The sequence below is a fragment of the Peromyscus californicus genome, unplaced genomic scaffold (genome assembly GCF_007827085.1).
Source record: "Peromyscus californicus insignis strain IS unplaced genomic scaffold, ASM782708v3 Scaffold_12__1_contigs__length_115047231, whole genome shotgun sequence".
Classification (NCBI taxonomy): Eukaryota; Metazoa; Chordata; class Mammalia; order Rodentia; family Cricetidae; genus Peromyscus; species Peromyscus californicus.
The window spans coordinates 95,465,697-95,485,107 of NW_026294413.1; the positions used below are offsets into that span (position 1 = coordinate 95,465,697).

The 19,411-nt window shown below is 48.7% G+C and overlaps 1 protein-coding gene across 3 annotated transcripts in view; it reads left to right on the forward strand.

Annotated features, from left to right (window-relative positions):
- Grid1 (glutamate ionotropic receptor delta type subunit 1) overlaps positions 1 to 19,411 on the forward strand; it is a 727,989-nt gene that overhangs the window by 205,779 nt on the left and 502,799 nt on the right. For all 3 annotated transcript variants that reach the window (XM_052733985.1, XM_052733986.1, XM_052733987.1), the window contains one exon: positions 7,202 to 7,407. In XM_052733985.1, coding sequence (XP_052589945.1) covers positions 7,202 to 7,407 — 206 coding nt within the window. The remainder of the gene's footprint in view (positions 1 to 7,201; positions 7,408 to 19,411) is intronic.

Sequence of the window (19,411 nt, forward strand, 5' to 3'; positions counted from 1 at the left end):
TGGGACTCATTCACTGTCCCTGTGGAGTACTGGCACCTCTTTCTCCTGTTTATTCTCATTCTGGCCCCTTCAGAAAACCAGGGCCCTTTCTGAGTAGATTCCGGGTAGGCCAGATGTGACCGTAGACAGTTCCGTTCCTGGGGTCAGCAGTGCGTCTGGTTGCGGGAGGCTATATTCAGGGCAGACTACATGGCAGTGCTCTCCAGCCCTTTCCTTAGTCTTCCCTCTTGGGGGAATTCTACCTTCCTGGGCAGCAGCAGAATGGACGGCAGGCTTTGCTGCAGAGTGGAGTAGGGTGACATTGTAGACTCTCTTGCAAGGAGAAAATGACTTTGGCTGGATGGGTGGTTTCTTGGCCCTGTTCTTGGGGAGCAGATAGGATGGTGAAGTCGGCTCATGTTCTGACGGGTACTCTGCTCCAGCCCTCCCCTCCTGCAGCTGAAAAAGAGACCGAGACTGACCTTTTCAGCCAAGTGGGAGCTGCTGTTGTAGCTGGGGATGATGTCTCTTGGGAAAACTGCCTTCAGCAGCATCACTAATGCTAGGAGTGAAGAGCCTGCTGCTGCTAACAAACTTAAACTCTCCCTGATGGCTCAGTCTCACTGGGAGATGCCTGAACAGAAGCCAGAAAGGCGGTGTCAAGGGCATGCAAGAGTTCTGGGTCCTTTGTTCTCCACACATACGTGTTTTTGCCTGTATCTGTGGGTCTTGACACGTACCACCCATTTACATATCTTCTGCTCCATAAGGACATGAAATAGTGCTATGGAGTGAGACGGGGCCTTGGAAAAGGGACTGTAGGGGACTTCTTTCCCAGACTGAGATTGCAGGTTGTGCTGGCATGATTCATGGGGTCATTCATGTCACACAGTGGTCCTACCAGACCTATAAGCCATGTGTGCCTTAATAATATGCATGCCATGTAAGCATGCAAAAACATTCTGTGGGTGTGGTCACTCTCTGCCACTTTACTGATTCACTATTCTCTTAAAATGTGCCGAGGGGAGCGGGAGGTGGTAGCGGGTCCCAGGGTCTTTGACGCTTGTCAGGTGTGATTATATCTGGGTCATAGGTAAGGGCATGGGACACTGAGGATTGTTGGATCCTGGAAAAGCTGCCCGAGGACACATGGCCTTGCTTGAGTCTGGCTTGCATCCCCTGTGAACAGTGCCATGGATGATCTTTGGAAGGTGCGGGCCTTACTCTTTTCTTTTTTTTCTTTACATCTTCACGAGGAGCACCAGAGAGCATCCATCCAATGACCTTTCAGTTAGTCACTGCTGTCAATCAAGCCATCCCCAAATTTAGTGGCTTAGAACAAGAATCATTTGTTATTTTTGATGAGTCTGTAGTTCAACCTGATTGCTCTGCTGTGTCCTCTCTTATGGCTGGGTTCTGCCAGCATGTGACTGTAGTGGTTGCTTGGGGGCCATTCTAATTCTTCTCTGCAGGTCACAGCATCTTGTCAGCAGGCTACCCTGAGGGCGTTAATATAGTAGTAGCCAAGCCCAAGGGTAGAAATGGAAACACAACCTCTCACAGCACTGTTTATGTTGCATTTACTTCTGTCCTATAGGTCAAAGCTGCCTGTATGGCCAAGGCCAGAAACAAAGACATGGGGAAATTCAAAGTGATGAGGAAATGGCATGGGACTAGAAAAACCATTCCCAGGGGCCCAAAGGCAGCTGTCTACTCCACTTGGGGACATTTCAAATATACTACATTAGCTGTTGGGTGCTGAGATGTTCTCTGGGTTATGATGGGCAATGCTACATTCAGGAGAGGGTTAACACCTGGACTGTTTCTGGTAGTTGATCACCTCTCCAGACTCCTGTATTTCTGCAAAATGTCCACTATTTCTGTTAGGGTTAAGAAGCAGAAGTATACTACCTGTGCTTGTCTTTTACCTTCCTTCCCTCCCTCTTCCCTCCCTCCCCCCTTTCTTCCTTCCTCTCTCTCCATCCCTCCCTCCCATCTCCCTCCCTTCTTTCCTTCCTCTTATTCTCCTCTCGTATATTGCATCCCAACCACAGCCTCCCCTCCCTCCACTCCACCCAGTCCATCCCTACCTCCCCTCTCCCCCAGTTCAACTCCTTTGTTTCCCTTTCAAGAAAAAAAAAAAAAGAGCAGGCCCACCCCAGGGATATCAACCAAGCACAGCATAACAAATTGCACTAAGACTAGGCACAAACCTTCATATCAGGGCTGGACAAGGCAACTCAGGAGGAAGAAAAGGGTCCCAAGAGCAGGCAAAAGAGTCAGAGACAGCTCCACTCCTGTTAGGAGTCCCACAAGAACCCCAAGCTACACAAACATAATGATATGCAGAGGACCAAGCTCAGACCCATACAGGGTCCACGATTGTCACTTCAGTCTCTGTGAGCCCCTATGAGCCCTACTTAGTTGACTGCGTCTTCTTGTGGTGTCCTCAACTTCTCTGGCTCCTACAATCCTTCCTCTCCCTCTTCTGCAGGGTTTCCCTGGCTCCGCATATGTTTGGCTGTGGGTTTCTGCATCTGCTCCCATCAGTTGCTAGATGATGCCTCTCTGATGACAACTGGGCTAGTCACTAATCTATGAGTATAGCAGAATATCATTAAGATTTCACTTGACACAAATTCATCCAGGTTTATCCATACTTCCACAACTGACAGGATTTCATTATTTTTTATGGCTGAATAGTATTCCATTATATTTATACCCTGAATTTCATCCATCGGTGGATACATAGGTTGATTTCACATCTTGGGTATTGTGAATAATACTGCGAAACCAAATGCTTAAACAGGCTATTGACAAGGCTAATTGGTTGATCTCCATAAATTGATGGTAAGGCCCTATTGCCAAAGACAACACTATAAAACCCATTGAACATGTAGAAGTTGAGTTGGTGACTAACTAGAGTCTTCACCTCTACTGACTAGTGTTCATGGCACTGGAAGGTACTTTACATGCTATCAAAGGAGAAACAAAGACACACACCCAGCTACAAACTCTTTGATTTATAATGGTGACCTGCTTGCAAGATACGTTAGTGACGTAGTGGCACAAAGCTTATGGGACTAACCAACCAATATCTATTGGATTTAAGGCCCACTCCATGGGATGGAACCCATCGCCAACACTGTTTGGGTGGCCAAGAACATGGGACTAAATAGGCCAAGGACCTAGAGGAAAACCAAATAGTATTGTTCAGCAAAATGAACATAGGTAGCAACAAAATGACTCCTAATGACATTCTGCTATGCTCAGAGATGAGTGTCTTGTTCAGCCATCATCAGAGATGCTTCCTCCTACAGTAAATGGGAACAACTACAGATGCCACAGCTGGACCAGGTGCCAGACACAGGCCCAGCACTGAGAGGAGAAGTGGACACAAGCCCCCATCCCTAACTCGGAAGCTTTTTCCAACTGATGCTCACTTGTAAGTGGAAAATAGATTCTTTTCCAATGGAGTCTCATTGGGTATACAAACCACTCTTAGGACCGGGCCCCATGCCCAGCAGTGGATGGCCAACACAAAAGGAATTCAATGGTAGTTTTGGAGGTTCTTTCTTTCTTTCTCTTTCTTTCTTTCTTTCTTTCTTTCTTTCTTTCTTTCTTTCTTTCTTTCTTTCTTTCTTTCTTTCTTTCTTTCTTTCTTTCTCTTTCTTTCTTTCTTTCTTTCTTTCTTTCTTTCTTTCTTTCTTTCTTTCTTTCTTTCTTTCTTTCTTTTTGTCTCATAATACCTCTCCTAGGCATTTTGTACTTTTTTTACTTTCTATTTTCTCTGTCTTTTGTTTATATATTGTGATTTCCAATTTTGTGTTTTTTATGGGATTCCCGTGTGTTCCAGTGTATATCCCTACATCTATATGCGTTTGTTGTATTTTTTTTATTTGGCTCTTTGTTTTTCTGCTTGTTTGTTTGTATTGTCCCATACAGGTTTGTTTTATTTTATTTATTATTATTATTATTTTTGATGTCTGTTTTCCAATAAGAGGAAGCAAGAAAGGATTTGGATTTGGGTGGATGGGGAGGTAGGGAGGATCTGGGAAGAGTTGAGGGAGGGGTGACCATAATCAGAATATATTATATGAAAAAATCTATTTTCAGTAAAAAAAGGAAATAAAACTAAATAAAAAAGGCTGATCTTGTAGAAGTCGAGAGTATAGGAGTGCTAACTAGACACTGGGAAGGGGATGGAAAGTGAGAGGATACTGGTTATCAGGCACCAGAGTGCTGTTGGGAGGATTCTGTTCTTGTGTTGTCACAGTGGAGAGACTGTGGTTAACAGCACTGTGCTAAATACTGCACAATAGTTGGATGAGACTGTGGTTAACAGCACTGTGCTAAATACTGCACAATAGTTGGATGAGACTTTTGAATGCCCTGATCATAGAGCAATATGTATGAAGTGATAGATATACTAATTTAGCTGACTTGCTTGTTGTATAATGTATACATGTATTAAAAAAATCTCACTGGATTCTATATATGTCCAATTATTGTGTTAATCCTTATTCCACCAGAACCACCTGCCCAGGAATGGTACTATCCAGAACCACTAGCCCACAGTGGGCTGGGCATGTATACATTAATCATTCATTAAGAAAATGCTTCACAAACTTGCCTACAAGCCGGTCTGATGGAGGCATTTTCTCAGATGAAGTTCCTTCTTTCTAGACAATTCTATCTTGTGTCAAGTTGATAAAAAACTAGGTAGCACAATTCTTTAATTTCACTTTTAAAAAGAGGTCTCAGAGCTACAGATCTCTGGGGTCCCACATGAGATGATGGGAACACAGTGACTTCTATGGAGGTTCAGTGGGCTTTGACAACTAGAGTCTGTAGGTTGGGGCCCTGGGTTCTGGGACAGGTACAAGGCGCCGTGTTAGAGTCCTTGGTGGGTTGTCTGCAGGCTGTATTATCCTCACTCTGGAGTTTGGTAAAGAGGCCCTCCTGGTGCGTCTTTGCTTCTGACTCAGGGCCCAAGCCCTAACTTGGATCATGTCTATGGTTCAGGGTCAGGCTGCCAAAAGGACAGACCAAAGTCCTGGCAGGACTAGAACACAGGTGGCTGCAGGCTTAAATGTCGGTCTGCTTTGTCTATCTCTGGGATGGCCCGCAGGATCCTGCTCTGGGCACACACACCAAAGTGTTCTCCTTTGGACTATTAAGAACCTGGCTGTCTGGACTACCAACCACCAGCTTCTTGGACCCAAGAGGCCACCCCCTAGAAATCATGTCTCTCAGAGCCCTCGCTTTATAGATGAGCAAGTTGAAGTGTAGAAGGGAGGAATGCTTTGCCTGAGTTTATGGATCTCTGAGAGTTCCCAGCAGGGCCTACTCTTGGGCATGCCCCTGTGGTAGTCCTGGGACTATTCTACTACAGTGAAGCTGAGACTAGACTTACTGGTAAGTCTGTCTTTCCATCAAGATGGGAAGCTGAGGGATTCTGTAGCAGCATCCTTGACACCTGCTCACATAGAACTGTGTTTGTGTGACAGACATGAGGAGACATTTTCAGAGAAGCACCAATAAATAAAACTTGTTTAGTTAGCACTGTTTATTTTGACTTAGAGTTTCAGTGACTGGAGTCTCAGTGACCCCAGGGCATGGGGACAGAGGCCTTATGGAACTAGAGGAGGTACTCAGCATCCTCTGGCGGGGGGTCTGCCCTTGGGATCAGGAATGCAAGGACAAGGTAGTGTCTTAGTTAGGGTTTCTATTGCTGTGATGAAACATCATGACCAAAAAGCAAGTTGAGAAGGAAAGGGTTTATTTGACTGACACTTCAACATTGCTATTTATCAATGAAGGAAGTCAGGGCAGGAACTCAAAGAGGGCAGGATCCTGGAGTCAGGAGCTGTTGCAGAGGCCGTAGAGGGGAGCTGCTAATTGGCTCACTTTCCATGGCTTGCTCAGCCTTGCTTTCTTATAGAACCCAGCACCACCAGTCTAGGGATGGCACCACTCATAATGGGCTGGGCCCTCCTTCATTGATCACTAATTGAGAAAATGCCTTACAGCTGGATCTCATGGAGGCATTTCCTCAACCGAGGCTCCTTCTTCTCTGATGACTCTAACTTGTGTCAAGTTGACACACAAAACCAGTCAGGACAGGTAGGTAGTGGAAACATTCAAGGGTGGACACAAATGGTTTCCCTGTGTGTTGACAATTTAGGCTGCCGGTGACAGAAATGAAACCCGAGGTGGGTTAGGCAGCAAAGGGAGCTCTTGGGAAGTCCAGGAGACAGACTCAGACACAGATGGACCTCAAGGCTTGAATAGCATCGAAACAGCTGTTTATGGTACCTTCTTGCCTCTGCATTGGTTCCATTCTTGGGTAGGTGTCCCTTGGGGAAGGTGGATGGCTTGTGAAGAGCTGTTAGAGTTGTACTTAACAAACCAAGCGGCACCTGGCCCCTCACAAGGCTCGGTCAGTGAGAGTGTGCCATCTTTCTGGGCTCCACGATCTGCTTTGGACTGCCACAAGCAGGTAATTAGTTCAGTTGGCTTATCTTGTAGATGCTCCTTCCCAGTGCTGGGGAAAGTCTTCAGCGAAGGACCTTGGCTATCTGTTCATCTCTGAATCAGTTGAAACACGAGCTTCTGATTGGATTTGGGATGAGTCACCTCTTGGTACAAAGCAGGAAGAAGGAAGTTCCAGGAGGAAAAATCAGATCCCGAAGTGACACAAGGCCTGTTGCATTGGCTAGGGGTCATCACATGAGATGTTGACATTTGGAGGATTAGCACATGACCTCCCAAGGCTGGGTCAGCTCTCTTCAGGGTAGTCAATAGTCTTATCTAACTCTAGAGGGTCAAGAAGCCTCAGATGTGAGGTACAGAGGGAGATGGGGGAAACCTGGAGCAGGGTCACCACCAGCCCATGTAGCCTGGAGGACAGAACCTCCAGAACTGAGACCACACAGAAGAGAAGAAAAGAATTACAAAGGATGGATTCCGGCATAGTAACTTTGGATGGTAGAAAGGATTCCCAGTGCTGGAAGACAACCACCAAATACTCTGGGGCTGGATGCTGATGAGGATGTTGGGTCTAGGCTGCTGCCTTGCAGCCTGCTCTGAGTGAGTAAAGTAGCCCGGAACCCTTGTTTCTGGTGGCTGCCTGGGTTGGGAGTGTTGAGGTTAGTTGCCCTCCCAGATAGATCCCTTCCCACTTAAAGATGATTCTTCCCTCTTCTTCTTCCATGCTCAGATATCCGTGGGCTCCAAAGCTTTCTGGACCAGGCCTCTCGGCTGGGCCTTGACGTCTCTTTACAAAAGGTGGACAAGAATATCAGTCACGTCTTTACCAGTCTCTTCACCACCATGAAGACAGAGGAGCTGAACCGCTACAGGGACACGCTGCGCCGCGCCATCCTACTGCTTAGCCCACAAGGAGCCCATTCCTTCATCAATGAGGTAGGTCGTGGGGGCTGAGGCCACACATGCCTGATGCCCAGGGGCCACTGAATGGCTCGGGTGTATAACAGAAAGAACAGGGGACACACGAGCGCTTGGTCTGCAGCACCTGACCATACGGGGAGAGGCCTCAGTATGACTTGGCTACTGATTGGTCCCCAACAGGTGACCCATGTTCTGACTCCGAAGAGGCTATGGGGCTGGTGGGAAGCCTGCTTATAAGTTACTGCCCGAATTTTCCGAGTTGAAACTCGGATGTTTTTCCTTTGAATTTTCTTTTTTTCGTTAGCAGGGTATACACCCTCTAGGGATAAAGTGACTTTCTAGTTCTCTGGAGAAGTGGGCAGGTTTGCCATGGGATTTGTTGACATTTGGTGGAGGTGTCTGTTGCGTATCAAGTGATACCTGGAATGAGCAGGCGTCTTTCTTTGGTGCTTGTACTGATCAGTGTGTGTTCCTTTTAAAAACACCTCTATTAGGGATCAGGACTTCCAAAGGAAGACGAGGGAGGGCCGCCAGTTTAACAAAGAATCCATGACTTTGAGATCAGACTAGAAAACTGGACTAGAAGAGCTGACTGGTGCTGGCTCCAGTGGTCTCATGGCACAGAGGTGATACACAGGTAGTTGCTGTCCACTCCCTGGGCCTGAGTTGGTTTGGGAAGAAGAGGTGGCTAGGGGTGTGGTCTGTCTGGGAACAAGTGAGGGCCCAGTGGATCATAGATGTATGGAGCAGCGGATGCTCCCTGGGGGTTTCCCTCATAACCCAGGCCACCTTGCCAGCCTACTCCGATTGAAGGTAAAATGAAAGAGAAAGGCCGAATTATACTAATTTCATCTGATGTACTGTGCTTGCTTATTCTGCTTTCCCCTCTAATTAATTATCATTCCAAATGCCACCTCATGCATCAGGAACCAGCACGAAGCCCACTGCTGGAGAGCGTAACATTGGGAACGTTTAATGTGCTGTCGTTGGCCAGCAGCCCCGCCGCTCTCCGCTAATCAGGCCCTGATCGTGCTGGTGGTCAGCCAGGCTGTGCCGCCCAGTGGGTCCTCGGCGTCCTCACCAGCGCACTCCTCCCTGTATGCTGTGCTTCAGCTTTGGATTAGCAGTGCTGACATGTCCAGCCTTTCTCAGAATGTTCCCAGTGGTGTATTTCCGGAGGCTCCTCATGGGGCGGCTTTTCTCTCTGTTTATCGCCGGACTCGGCCTCGTCTGTCTGGGGAGAGTGTCCACGGAGCCTGTCACCAGCCTCCCAGCTCCTCGCTTGGTGCTAATTCTTTGACTTTCTTGTTTGTTTCCTTCTCCCTCTGCCATTGATCTGCTGGGAAGCTTGGCAGGGGAAAGAAAATGGGTCTTGAAGTTACACAGATTGCGGTCCAGTCTCTGCTCCAGTTCCCGTCTGTGTGATGTTGATCCATTGGCTTGATCTTTGTAGTCTCAGTTTCTACGTCTGCTAAGATGTGGTGAAGGAGGAGGCAGCAATGATAAACATCCGGCACCAAGCTTCTTAGCACCTGTCCCTTTTAGCCATGTATACACATGTATTTTCTGTCTACACGTATCTAGGCCTTTCTTGGTTCTGGGCCCCTGAAGGATTTACACACAACCACAACTGGCCTAAATATGTTATTTCCAAGTGATTAATTATGCAAACTCCTGTGGTGCGGGGTGCACTTTGCTTGGCTTTAGCTGGTTTCCTTTTCTAATCCTTCAGACTCTGTTCACAAAATCTTGTGTCTCTGGGTGTTCGGGGGCGTGGATACAACTGGAGCGGCTCCTTCCCTTGTCAAGCAACTCTAACTGGAGAGGTGGCAGGAGACCGAGTGTGAGGACAAACTCTGAATTTTGATTAGAGGACATTCCACCTCTGCCTTTCCTTTCAGCTTCTAGAAAGCCCTAGTCTCTGGTCCCCGCCATGCCACAGGAAATAGAGGAAGCCAGCCTTTCCTGATGCCCATGGGCCTGGCCCTCCTTTCCTGATGCATGTGGTAGGCCTGGACATCTTCTCCTGATGCCCGTGGCGGGCCTGACCCTCCTTTCCTGATGCCCGAGGCGGGCCTGGCCATCCTTTCCCGATGCCCGAGGCAGGCCTGGCCCTCCTTTCCCGATGCCCGAGGCGGGCCTGGCCCTCCTTTCCCGATGCCCGAGGCGGGCCTGGCCATCCTTTCCCGATGCCCGAGGCGGGCCTGGCCATCCTTTCCCGATGCCCGAGGCGGGCCTGGCCATCCTTTCCCGATGCCCGTGGCGGGCCTGACCCTCCTTTCCCGATGCCCGAGGCGGGCCTGGCCATCCTTTCCCGATGCCCGAGGTGGGCCTGGCCATCCTTTCCCGATGCCCGAGGCGGGCCTGGCCATCCTTTCTTGATGCCGGTGGCGGGCCTGGCCCTCCTTTCCTGATGCCCGAGGCAGGCCTGGCCATCCTTTCCCGATGCCCGAGGCGGGCCTGGCCCTTTATGTTCGTTCCCACATCAGCACATGTTGCAGTTGTGATTTTTAACGGATGTCAAGTGACTTGTGTACAGTCATCGTTACTAAGAGACAGAATGGGATTCCAGTCTAGGGTTGGCCTGTTGCAGAGCCCTCGCCGCCGTGGTTGGTGACTTCAGAGGACACAATGTGCTACACTTTCTGTCACGGGCGCATGTGGCTGTGCCAGCTTTGCGGAGGAAGATATGCTTGCTTCAGAGTTGTTTCCAGGCCTCATCCTAAGAGGCATAGTGTGTCTATTAGGCATAGATGGGAAAGGATCTGGGGGCTGGAGGAGACTTCTGTCCAGCTGTCTAGTCCTACAAGGCCCCTAAAAGATGGGGAACTCCATCCTGCACAGTGGTCCTGTCATTGTCTGGGGACACTGCTTGAGCTCTTTAGGCAAAAGGACCCAATATCCCCTGTTAGGACAGGACAGGTGATTCTCACCAGGGTGACCCCCATCTGAATTTTATGACCTTCTTAGCACCGTAGAGAGAAGTAAATGGCCTCCTAGCCCTACACCATGGTGATAGGCCACTACTGTGTTGATTGGTGGCGTAGAGGAGGGGTAGCCCGTGGAGGCTGTGTGGCCTTCCCAGATGCAACGTTTCATTTCTCCCTTTCAGAAAGCACGGGCTGAATGGGAGTGGATGAGGAAAGTCAGCTCTGACAGAGACTTACATTTCCCAAGTGTGACTCTGCTGATGTGGTTGACACCTCCGTTGTTGTTAGTAATAGCCTTGCCCACTGTGACCTGCTAGGCTGTCAATGAACCATGCTGGAAGCTGCTTCTCTGAGCAGTAACCCTAGTGCAGCAGTTCACTGCCATCAGCCCTTGGCCTGGGGGGTTACATGGTACCACTGGATTATCTGTGATTCTGCATCATGAGGGGCTGTTGTCTGGGGCTAGCACTCTGGTCTTGGTGATTTGTGGGAGGGTGGATTGTAGGAGACTGATGTCTTGGTGCTTGCCCGGGTCCCTGTGGGCTCATGGACCCACTGCTGTCCATGACTCTGTCTTGATTCCACATTCTCTCGATGATGTGGACACAGGGTCTTTAAAAGGTAGTGAGAGGGCTGGGTATGCGGCCAGTGTAGAACAGCTGGCTAGCATGTGCGAGGATCTGGGTCCCATCTAACATCACAATAAAATATAAACAACAGCAAAGTAAAGGTGGTGAGAAGCACCCCTGGAGCAGCTGAACTTGGAGGAGATCCACCTCCCCCCCCTCCCCCCACTGAAGCAGCTGAGCTTGGAGGGATAGCATTCTGGTATTCTGATCCCAGGCCTGTGATCACCACACAGATGCCCTTGTGGCTTGCTGAACAATTTCTTCCTCCAGCAAGGTGTGATGTGTTCTACTCTTGGCCTTTGAGGGATGGATGGAGGGAGGGAGAGAAGGAGGGAGGGAGGGAGGGAGGGAGGGAGGGAGGGAGGGAGGGAGGGAGGGAGGGAGGATGGGTCCTTCCAGTCACCTTACCTGGGGAGCAGGTTGGGCTCACTGTCTTTTCAGTTAGGCTTTGTCACTGGCTGGTGAATGGCTTTAGTGGGCTGTGAGTTTGTCTGTGACATTATTTTCACTCAAACCTGTCAGCTGGCTCACTGATGGGAAGGTGGGCGTGGGCCTTTCCACCTCACCCCAGAGCCTTGGGGACTCAGGCAGTGAAGTCAGAAGAGCCAGAAGCATCTGTGAGGGACTAAGATCAGGGCCTTGCTCTGGGGATCCTGCTCGCCCACAGCTTCTGGAGTTGTCTCCTCACATAGTTCCATCTGTCACATTTCCAGATTTAATGAGCCCCGGCACTGTGGCTTGGCTCCTGATTCCATGGGGCTTCCAGCTTGGTTAGGGAAGATGGAGGTGTGAACAGATCCTGTTATCCACAGTGGTGGAAGGATGGAGCAGTACCTTGTAGTCAGGGAGACAGATAGTCACAGTGTCCAGGAGGCCTCCTGGACTCAGCAGTAACAAGGCTAGGTCTAGAGGAATGAGCTGGCTGGTGGGATACAGAGGGGCAGGTGGGGAAATATTTTAGCAGCTGTAATGTATGGGACCAGAAATGGCTGAAACTGAGGCTAAGCTGATGGCCGGAGGGACTCCTGAGTCAGATCAGGGAATCTGAGCTTTAGGCAGGATCATTTGGGGGTTCATTTTCACGTCTTAGAGGCTAATGGTCCACAGTTTGTCTTCCAGTCTTCAACCCTCTCCAGGTCGGGTTTGATGGCCGGGGAGACCAGCTATCCACTGCCAGTTTGCTCGTCACTGGATGTGTGTCCCTCCTTTGTCACTGTGTCTGTCTGTCATCCATCTATCCAATCACCTGTGCACCCAACAAGTACTGTCCGGTGTCTCCTCTGGATCAAGAATCATATCAAGTACCCGGATACAGGAACTAGCCTTCTCCCTGAGGCCAACGGGGCCACACACTACAGGGCGTCCTCAGAAGCTAGCAGAGAGGGTGTGACCCAGGGCTGTCGCCCACTGAGGCTCTTGCTGGCTGAGTGTGAGCCCTCAGATTTATCCTTTCACCTTGCCGCTGGTCGTGAGCCTGTTTCTAGCTTTTCCTAGTCCCCTCTCTCTCCTTTGCTGATCTGTATTTCCTTCTCTTTTCTCTCCATCTCCTTTGTCTCGTTAGAAATGAAAGACTAGCCACGTACTCAGTGTAAAAGCCAGCTGATCCTTGCTCCTCATTAGTGACGACAGGTGCAGCTTCCCCTTTGCCAGTGTCCCATAAAAGTTGGACATTTGCTTCCTTCTACTGGAATGAAAACTGTGGGTTGGGCCTGTGTAACATTTGCCCTTTTATCTTTTGAGAGCCCCCCAAACCCGGCCACCTTTTGGGGGGAATAAGTGGGTGTTTCTGATAGTTCTTGTTTCCTGGAGAAAGGATTATAGCTGAGGTTTTCTTAAGTGTGTTTTGGCTGCTGCTTTGGCTGCTCAACAAGTCCTAGGTGGCTTATTCATCCAGGACTCTGCTCTTAAAACTTCTGCTGTTGGGAAGACTTATAGTTACCTTAGAATCCTACTCCAGGTCAGGAGAGGGGAGAGGTCAGCAAACAGCGTGGGCTGCTCCTGTAGGCAAAGTGGTCCTGACCCAGCTGTGGCATGCGGTGGGAGCCAGCACAGGGCAGAGAGATGAATATGTGGGGCAGGATTGAGAGTGAACATTGATGTAAGCAGGTATGAGAGACTAACTCACATGTATGCATGTGTTTATGTCTGCATGTATACGCAGAGAGAGACATACACACACACACAATACTCTCTCCCTTTCTCCACCCCTCTCCCCACAGGCCTGCTCAAGGATGTAACCAAACAGTAACTTGTAACATGAGACCCTCAAACTAGCGCAGTCTCTCAGGCACCAGAACAGGACACCCCCCCCTAGGGGAGACCCACACTGCAGTGTGTACCTGGATCCAGACGAGTGGTGACCTTCTAGCAGCAGAGTGCTCTAGGGCAGTCTTTGCAGTGCTGAGAAGGGAAAGGAGGTGACAGAGAGACACTGGCAACAGGTGACAGGTACCTTTGTGGTTAGGCGCCGACAAACTCTTCTGTAGAGGGAGGATAGGAGAAAGATGGAGGGAAGCAGCTGCAGGGACAGCTTCTCATTGCTTTGGGACTGTGTGGCACCTTTTGCTCAGGCTGAGTAGAATATTGAGGGTGACAGAGGTAGAAAGGGTCCCCCTCATCAACATCCCTCCCCAGCTTGGCTTTCCAGGCCGACAGCATGGCTGGAGGCCAATTTAATCTTTAAATGGAAGTGGGTTGACTCCAAGCAATTTCCTTGCTGGTTCTGCTGCAGTGAGCGAAGCCCCCACAATCTGAATATAAAGAGACTGCTTTTTACTACAGTTGTTGCAAAGGTAAATTAAAGAATTGCCGAGCTCTGTTGTCCCACGTGATATGTGCAGATATCTCTCGCTCCAGCGCAGCAAATCTCTAGCAGACGACTTTATCACCCAGAGCTAGCATAATTCCATGCCATTTAAGTATCATTTACCAAGATATTTTAAATTACTAATTAATTATAAAAGATTAATTTTTAAACAAGGACCCACATTTGCATTTAATTATATCCCACTGTTTATAGATTTTAAAGCTCCAGCACTTTAACAAAAGTGCTGTGAATTGGAGAGATTCATTGTTTCCCTTAGAACTTCTTACAAACAAGATCACAGGATCACGAGGAAGGGCAGTTCCTACGCATTCTTCTGGCTGGTTTGGTGCTCAGGGCTGTGACAGGAAGGTTGATCCCAGGACCTGCCGTCTCCAGGATTCACCTCCCTCGATACAGAGCTGGCCCATCAGCCTCCCATCTACTGCTCAACTATTTGCTGTGGTTCCCATCTGGTGACCTAGAGTGTTTTTGCAGGACCGGAGTCTGCTCATCTCTGCTAATCCCTGTTTACAGGGCCTGGAAAATGGACGCTGGTGGGATCCCAGGAATATTGACTTCTGCCCCCAGGCAAACACTGCTTCGAGCCTCAGCTGCCCAGTGAACATACTAAACACATTCTTAATGTTCTTGCCAGGCAGAATAACCTAAGTAAAACACTACTTTGAAAGAACTTAATGTTTGATTTTTGTTATTTCAAAGGAGAATCCAAGCAATCACTGAGAGACAGTGTAGGGAAGGCTGTGCTGTTTCTAGTCTGAGTTACCTCCATTCTCTATACCCAGGGATACTCAAGGAAGCTGGTCTGCTTCTCTGTGGGGTCAGAGGGAAAGGGAGAAGGGAGGAAGAGGCGGGGGGACCTGAAGCATGGACCTGAAGGGACCTTGGGTTCTTTCTTTTTCAGGTCATTAAATATCTGAGCAGAGCATTAGTTCTGTCCTGTGTCTTATTAGCGGCTCGCCCCTTCATCCAGGAGGCACGGGGCTCGAAGAGCAGACACAAGTGTAGGCAGCCTGCAGCAGCTGAAATGACTCAGTTACCCTTTTTATGCACCAGGCACTAAGAGTTTTCAGATTCAAAGGCCTCCTCTGAGGTGGCATGGACAAAGGGGCTAGATAAGAAGCCTGGTGGTGGACCCAATGGGAAGTGTTATGCAAGGCAGAGGTGAGGTGAAGCTGTGTGAGTTGGCATGAACCCATCAAACAGCCCACATCTGGTTCAGTGATCTCTACATGATAGCTGCCAGATGGAACCTTCGTACTTGGGGCTGGAAGGAGCTTGATATTGGTCACTTACTGACTGTATTGGAGCAGCTTGTCCACTTTGAGAGGAGATGGCCTTTGTATCAGTTAGCTGATGCAGTGTAACAAACAACTTAGAACTCAGTGTGATTAAGCAACAGTGTTTGCTTTTTGAGTCTCTGGTCAGTAAATCTGGGTGAAGTCACCTGATCTGAGCAAGTGAATGCCTCTGGCTTTCTGGTGAGGATGATGCTGGCCAACTGTGGTCTGAAATGATGGATGACCAGCCATGGGTCTTTTATCAATAGGCATATGAACCAATGCATATTTATTGCAGCATCAGAGTTTCAGAATAGCCAATGGAAATGCTCAGGTCTGCTGGGAGTCTAGCTTCAGACTTTGCTCTGTTGCTTCTGCTCCATTTTCTCAGCCAAAGTGAGTAACAGGGTCAGATAAATGGGAAAGTGTAAGAGACTCTCCCTCTTGAGTTACGTGTCTGAAGTTACATGGCAAAGGAAAGAGAATGCGGGGTAGAGAATTGGGGCCAGTCCATCCTCACCTGAGTGTGCAGATGGAAGAAAGCCTTCCCATCTGCTGGAAGGAAAAGGTTGGGGGTGAACTTGGGCCATTCCCCTGTTTTCTTACTTTGTTTCAACATTTTCCAGCTTTGGGGCGATGGTAGTGAAAAGAGGGTATAGAACAAAGAGGGCTGGCTTCAGCCTTTATGTGTCAAGTTGGTGTTTTGTGGACCCATCAGCTGACCATATTGTTTCAACAATGCTAGAAGAGCAGGGCTGTGGCAGAGCAAAGAGCGTGATGGAGTTGGGCAACAGTTCAGAGCAGCTTGCCTCCAAGCCCGCCTCCTCACACTATGTGTTTGTAGGAGGAGGCTTGTTGCCCATGGCAGATGAAAGGGGAGTCATTTTCTCCTAAATCTTCACAGAGAGTGCTTGATAAATACACCATGGAGGAGAAAATGGTACAGGAAGGCACATTGGACACTTTGGGGAAGCCCAGAAGTGTCATTCATCAGTAGAGTTGGGTCAGATCAACTGACCTAAGAGAGCTTCATCTAAGGACGAGGGACCTCTCCCACTTGCTCCCCCATTTGATAGATTGAAGAACTGTTTTCTTGGGAGATCCCAGGCCCCAGAGATCATTTACATCTTTCTTCTGTTTATGAGCAGGGGAAAGACATGGTTCCCGGCAGACCTGCCCCATGCCTGTCCCACCATCTCACTCCGAGACTCGCCCTAGCCTTGGCTTCCCATTTGCATGGTGGGATTTATTACCTCTGACTCATTAGCTTATTCTAAGAATTGACACAGTTTGTCATGGGGTGTAGGTCTGCCCCCTTCCTCCTTCTCAGATTCTGTCATGGTTCTAGGCACCAAGAAGGTACTAGTGACTATTGTATGAATGGAGAGTGAGTCTCAGAACCTGTAAAGCTATGGTGTACCAGGGACATAAGGAAACATACTGGCATGGCTGAGCAAAGGCAACATTACAAAATTGATTGTGTGCTAGTGCTTGACATCAAGGCTGTGATTGTGACCTACCACTGAGATGGTAGACCTGGATAGAAGTGAGGGTTTTTTTGGAAGGGATTTGCTATTATAATAGGCACATCTACTACTCATTCTCGCCATGATATTAGGGTACAGGCAAACAAAAGGCATTGTGGTCCATGATTGGAGTCATGGATCTTGGGGCAAAGGTGTTGCTGGTCATGCAAGACAAGTGCAGATATGAGAGAAGCAAAACATGGCAGTGGAGCATGGAAGGAAATGTTTACCAGGAGAAACACCTACATGTCTCCCATCTAAGAAGCCCTGAAACACTTGGGGCATATAGGGAGGGAGTGGTTTCCTCCCACACGGGAGATGCAGGGAGTGCAATACTTCAAATAATGACACAGGGCAGAAGACTGAAAGGCACCCCTATTCCTTTCCTCCTCATCCACATTACCCTTTCTCTTCTTCACCAAGGCAGTCTGAGGTGTTTGGATGCTCAGATGGGTATGTGATGTCTCTTCAGGAGCTCAGGCCAAAGCTCAGAGGAAGTGTCACTGTCCTTGTTATTGTGTCTTGGGATGGCTATTAGTTGAAATGGTGGAATCAGCATGGGGCTGCTGGGGTCAAGGTGAACGTGTCAGTGGCTCAGAGGAGAACCTGGAAGCATTCTGCCTCTTCACTGACTCTCTGTCAGAAAGCATGACTCCTGGAATCAAGTAAAGAAGACCAGATGTGCTTGCAGCTCTGAGTATTGGGGAAAGGGGCCAGCAAAAAGGGACAGATCATTTCTGGCCCTTGGCAACTTCAGTTGGGACTGAAGACTGGACTGTCAGAGAATACTTCAGAGTGTTCTCAGAAGAGGGCACTGGGAGTCCTGGGGAATTAAAGGGGAGGGGATCTCAGTGTCCCTGAGGCTCTAGATGTTACGTGGGTCACTGTAGATTATGTCCCCAAACAGGGAGGGACATCTCAGGCCACTTCCTATCTGAGCTGTCACTGGCCCATCCCACAAGAGATAGCTGTTTAGTGGCATGTCAGGATTGCTGGTTAATAGGCCCATGGGAAGGAGATGGCCACAGGTGCTTTCTGCCTCTAGAGTTACTTTTCAGGTGTAAAGGAGTCTCAGCAGTCTGTCAGTGGTCAGGCTACTGCCAAGACACAGTAGGTTTCATCTCTGGATCTTTTAGGGGACAGGCATGGTCTCTGCTCCTAAAGAGCTGTCAAACTGAACTAGAGAGAAGAAACCCCCACTTAAAAAGATCGGTGAGCCTGGAAGTTGGTACCCAGCTGTGAGCACCCTGTTGGAAACGACCTTACACCTATCACCATATTGGGAAGGCTATGCATCACTGTTCTACTCTGTACTATGGGGCCCCTCCACTGCAGGCATCCATATAAACTTCCCTTGGGTAGTTCTCCAAATGGAAGACTTCGAAGAAAGCTAAAGAATTTTGAGAACGAATAAAATCACCCTTTGAAATGACAGCTAGGTGCAATACAGCCCACAGATCTACGTGCGTAAGGCCTCTAATCTGGAATACCAAGCCATGGAGGGAGCAGGTAGGGAGTGAGTTTACTATATTAATGGAGAGGGGGTCAGGCAGTAAACAAAGTAATTGAGGAAATGATGGCTGCCTTGAAGAGACCCTGGGGGATCCCAGATCTGTGCTTGTGGGGTCTGAGTGAAGATTGCCTAGAGAATTGGAGCCAGGAACACCAGCGTAACAAGGGTGGGAAAGAGCATCCTGTCTGTCTCACAGCGGAACAGTGTCGTGCAGGAAGCTGAGGGCATTTCTTCTTATTGTCTGTTGTCATGCGATGAACCACCCTAAAGCGTAGTGTTTGGAAAAGCTATAATCATTTTATTAACTTTCATGCTTTACTTGGGTCAAAATGCATTAAGGGATCAGCTGGACAGTTTTGTTCCAGTCTGCCATGTGACCAGAGTTACAGCCTGTAAGAATGAGAAGCTGGAGAAGCTGGCAGGCAGCTGGGCAGTCATCTTCACTTGACCTTTATAATATGCTGGTTTGGGTGTCCTTACAGCACAGAGGCCCGGGAGCAATATTTTTTTTAATCGACTGATCAGAGTTCAAGCATAGGTGATCTGTCAAGCTAAAGGGAAGCTCAGGCCTGCCCATCACTGGGTTCTGGAAGGATAAGTGAGAGGATGGGTCAGAGTGGGGGCATTCTGTCATGCGTTTGGAATTTGTGCTGTGAGTGTTCATGATGTTGCCATTTGAAAGTGACCTGAAAGTCATTGACAGGAAGCAAAGATTTTGTTAAGGCAAAGAATGAATTCATACACACTCTGTCTTTCTCTCTCTCTCTCTTCTTTCTTTCTTTGAGACAGGGTCTTACTGTGTAGGCAAGGGCAGCCCCAAACTCTTCATCCTCTTACGTGTACCTCTTGAGCGCTTGATTGCAGATGTGTATAGTGATACTTCACATGAAATTACAATCTTTTGTAACAATGCCCAAAGCAAGCACTGTGAGAAAGTTGGAGGGGAAGATGTGGTAGAGACATGGAGACTCAGGATGAGTTCATCAGCCTTTCTCCAACTTGACTGTACTGTCCTCACTTTGTCAAAGCTTCTGAGGGTCCCTCGTTCCTCATGGGTTGCTTTTACTTGATGTGATGGAAGAAAACTGAAGTCAAGAAAGGGTATTGCTTGGATGTTTCCAAAAAGACTTGGGAAGATGCCCTGGGAAACCCAGAGAGCATGGTATATGGTATTTGCACTGTGGCTCTAGAAAGATAGAGGTGTGGTAGAGCCCAGCCTGAAGGACGGTAGCGGGCTGCAGGCCAGATGTTCTGCTTGGCATCACTTACTCCATGACAAAGGCACTTCCCATCAGAAAATGGTATTCCTAAGCTGGA